General features: G+C 40.9%; 1 protein-coding gene across 1 annotated transcript in view; it reads right to left on the bottom strand.

The window, feature by feature from the left end:
- Positions 1-554: 554 nt before the first annotated feature.
- Positions 555-4517, bottom strand: part of otx2b (orthodenticle homeobox 2b) — a 4556-nt gene continuing 593 nt past the window's right edge. Inside the window, exons 2-4 of the mRNA XM_089004033.1 lie at positions 3545-3747; positions 3047-3198; positions 555-1911 (exon numbers count right to left, since the gene is read on the bottom strand). Coding sequence (XP_088860159.1) covers positions 1285-1911; positions 3047-3198; positions 3545-3641 — 876 coding nt within the window. The 5' untranslated portion in view covers positions 3642-3747 and the 3' untranslated portion in view covers positions 555-1284. The remainder of the gene's footprint in view (positions 1912-3046; positions 3199-3544; positions 3748-4517) is intronic.

Here is a 4517-nt window from a genome sequence, read left to right as displayed (position 1 = left end):
GTTTCCGTTCGCTCAAAACACACACACACACACACACACACACACACACACACACACACACGGTTTTCATATACGTACATGCAAAGATCGTCGATTAAGAGGAAAGTTCAAGGGATCTTCTGCTTTTTTTCCTTCTTTTACACGATATCTGAGACGGCATGTAAACCATTTGAGTTATTGCTATAATTAATGGGGTAAAAACATATATTTAAGGTTGAGTAGTTTAACCAGGAATTTTCTGACTTCAAACCAGCAACCTTGCTTGTCGGCCTTTAAATCTCACATTTGATCTTTTTAAATTATTAATGTCGTTATTAAAATGGCATACAATCCAAAAGTGTTTCCGTTCGCTCAAAAAATACACTCACACACATACACGCACACGCGCGCGCGCGCACACACACACACACACACACACACACACACACACACACACACACACACACACACACACACACACACACACACACACACACACACACACATACACATTACACACACACACACACACACGGTTTTCATATACACTCAAAGATCGTCTATTGAGAGAAAGCTCAAAGGACCGTCTGCTTTTTATTCTTTTTCACGTTTTTTTTTCGGCGGCGAGGCCTCGGCATCTTTGGAGCCGCTACCGTGCCCAGAATCATGTTGAAATCCAAGGGAAAGGAGCCTTTTCGTACGTGTATGAGTGCGTGTGTCCAACCTTTTCATATTATTACTACCACTTGGAAAGTCTCATTTAATCATTAGCGTCTGGGCTCTCCCTCCATAAAAATAAAAGAGGTGAATGCGAGGAGGGGCTCACAAATTGCATACAATACAACAGATCACAGTTTCGAAGGCTATAGCACAGATAAAAATTAAAATAATACAAAAAAACACACGTACCATTTATATAAGACACACATTGATTGTCTCTTAGAAACTACTTATTGATTCTTTATAAACACTTTTTTTCCTTAAATAAAGTAATGCATCCATGTCCACGTAGCATCCTCATCAGTTGCGGAATAAAGAAGGAGGTTCTGAGTCCAGGGTTCTCGTTCCGTGGGTGAAGGTGTCCTCAACAGGTGTACAAGAGGAGGACGCACTGATAGACATGGATGAGGGGCATTGGGGTGGGGGGGCGAAGGGTGAAGGGGGTAGAAGTAAAGAAAATCTCTTGTGCTAAAATAAATTAGACCTCTCCTCTAAGAGAGGGTTATACGTCCAAAATGTTGGACCCCCCGCCCCCACCCAAGCGAGCCGTTTTTAACCCTTGTCGGAACGTTTGTGACGAAGCGTTCACAGGACCTGGAATTTCCACGAGGAGGTCTGATCTTTATAATCCAAGCAATCGGCATTGAAGTTCAGCTTCCAAGACGCCGCTTGGTCTTTATAATCCAGGCAGTCCGCCGTGGAGTTGAAGCCCAGACCGGAAGCGCCGTAGCCTTGCGTGGAGAGCGACGCCGGGGACTGGTTGAGGTGGCCCGCCACCGCATTCGCGCTCATCGGACTCAGGGTCGAACCCGGCCCGGAGAGCTGGTGATGCATGGGGGTGAGGTAGGAGCCGCAGTCCATGCCGCCGAAGTAGGACGTGGAGCCGGCGTAACCCTGGCCGTAACCCGAAGCCTGCGTGTACGTCATGGGGTACGACCTCTGCATGCACGACGACGACGTCGACAGAGGATCCGAGAGCGGGGAAATGGAGGCCGGGCTCCAGATGGATACCGGCGCTGCGCTGCTGGAGATGGCCGGGATGGCCGCGGTGGTGCTGCTGGGGGGAGTGAACTGACCGCTGGCCCCGCTCTCCGAGCTCACTTCTCGGGTCGGGGAGCTTTTCTTCTTGGTCGGTCGAGCCTTGTTCTGGCCTCCGTTCTGCTGCTGCTGTTGCTGCTGGCGACATTTGGCTCGCCGGTTCTTGAACCACACCTGTAAATTAATCCAGTGGTAAAGCTTCAATGTATCAATCCGCAACGCCGCCATTTTGACCAAAGTTTTTGGTCTACTTGAACTCTTCATTTCTTAATTTAACACGTACACGAACACGCACACGTACAAATCATATTGACGAGCAATCTTATATTAATAATAATATATTTCATTTATCTTGTGAAGTTTGCATTTTATTTTTCCATTGGCCATTTAAAACAAGTTTAGGATTCATTTGATGTCGCTCGGTGGCAAATAAACAACAACAATAATACTAAAAATAATATTAGTATAATCATAGTAATGCAATACTATGAATACATCAATAATAATAGCAATAATAGTAATAATAATAATAATAATGAAATTTCAAACATGATTCACGGTATTTTTATTGTTGAGAATGAGTTCCCAAATTGTGCGTTTTTTCAGTGTACAGTATGAGCACTGACTATTTTTTTAATTAATCTTCATTATCATCTATGTATGTCGCAACAGCAATATTTGAGTAGTGCAATATATAATTTTTACATAATTAGCTTAGAAAAAAAGTTGCCTAAATGGCATTCCTGGTCAAGTCATCTTAAAATTGAATGTGTATTTTGTTGCATGTTCTATTGATTTTGGTCGTGCTTGAATAGTTCATCATGCCACATTCATGCCACCTGAAAAGCCAAAAACAATGAAAATGGTTAAGTTCTTTTTAACCAAAAAAATAATACATTTACGCTGTTTACTTGAATTGAACGTTAATTATTGAGGCACATTTTCAACCACTGGTATAGCTCAAAACTCGTGTTAAATTGAACTATACACGGGGGGATAAAAACCCTATGCAGTATTTACAAACAATAAAAGGGCGGTTAAAACACTCAGTTACAAAATCATGCACATTTAACTTTGAGGGAAAATATGCAAGCAGCATTAATCGTTGTTTTGTTTGGCCTTTTTTTACTGTGTCTTATTGTTATTTCAATTTTGACGGTCACTTGACAGAACTATTTGTAATCAAATCGGATTTTTTCAGCTTTTTTTATTTTCATGTTCCTTTTCGCTTTTTTCACTCAAAATATGTTCCTCCAAATGAACAGATGAATAATAGCTTTCCTACCAAAACAGAACTTGAGCGACTCACCTGTACACGCGACTCAGGTAGATTGATTTTGAGAGCCACTTCTTCGCGCATGAATATATCCGGATACCTCGTTTTTGCGAACAACGCCTCTAAGACGTCGAGCTGCGCGCGGGTAAAAGTAGTCCTCTCTCTTCTCTGCTTCCTTGGCGTCGCTGGAAAAGCCGAAAGACATAAACACGGCGTTAAAAAAATATGTCAACATATTCAAGGACATTTTGAAATAAAACAACACACGGACGGGGGCCGGGGGTGGGGGGGGGGGGTACAATCACCCTACAAAAATGCGGAAGCGAAAATGTGCTTTTCGCTTCCGCATTGTTGTATAGTATAGTTGTTGTTCAATCACTTCCGGGTTTTAACGCGTATATATCGGTAATTTGAAGTCATAAAACTTTATCTAGAAAATTCGTGACATTAATTTGTTTTTCTTTAGAATGTAAATATTTATTTGGAGAAGAACTGGAGATTCGTTAATCGTTTTAAAAAGTTGTCGCTCACCTGGATAGCCCACGGATGGATGTAAAAGGTCCATTCCGGAAGTAGTTAAGCTGAGTCCATTGACTGTGTAAGGTGGTTGCTTGAGATACGACATCATGCTAATGTTTGTCTGGTGGCTAAAGTTGGAGAAAATGTTGAAAACTGATGCAAATCCTGATGTGCACCAGCTGTCCTGCCGTTGCAGTGCTTCTCTCTTTTGACACCTGATCACAAAATAAAATAAAATAACCATAATGACATTTTTTACAATCGGAAAATGAACACACACACTGCACCGATACATTTATCTAGAGGGGGGCGCGGGGGGTACAATAAACAGCCCAAAAGAAAAGAACTGTAAGCAAATTTATGTTTTAATTTATTTTAAATAAATGCCCACGATTTTTCATGTCATTCGGTAGATTCAAATCTTGACCTGAATCACAAATGTTAACTGCCCGGTGCTTTTGTTTTCTCTATTGATCGTCATTGATCGTCTTCGTCATCGAACGGTTTAATCCCCCACCCCAGTCTCCCTCGTGACCAACCTGTCACATTTAAACCGTGGACCAGTTGCACATTGCCGCTCAATAATCATTATCGTCCTCATTTTTATCACTGATCGAGTTTAAGTATTGAATGTGTCCGTATTTTTAATATTTTTACATGTATTGATGAATTAACGAGCTCATCGAAATGGCAAGTGAATAGAGATGATCGCGTTTCAATTTTCGACGAATATTTTTTGTATACATGGATTTCAATATTAAAGTCATCATTATGTTCATTTAGGCCACTCAAAAATATAATTCTCAAAACATTTCTAAATTCCTCATACTAAGTTTATTAACTGTCATATAATTGCTTACTGTGGCCCATTTAAAATAATGCAAGACGAAAGGCCTAAAATCGATCATTTCTGATCAAATTGCAGTTCGATATACATTTTTAAATGGACAATTTTAAAGAAATCGTCTGAAAAATAGACTTTTCT

Source organism: Hippocampus bargibanti, linkage group LG09, assembly GCF_051943395.1.
Source record: "Hippocampus bargibanti isolate YZ-2025 linkage group LG09, ASM5194339v1, whole genome shotgun sequence".
Classification (NCBI taxonomy): domain Eukaryota; kingdom Metazoa; phylum Chordata; class Actinopteri; order Syngnathiformes; family Syngnathidae; genus Hippocampus; species Hippocampus bargibanti.
Note: the sequence above shows the minus strand (reverse complement) of the source record. Positions and strands in the feature narration are given on the sequence as shown.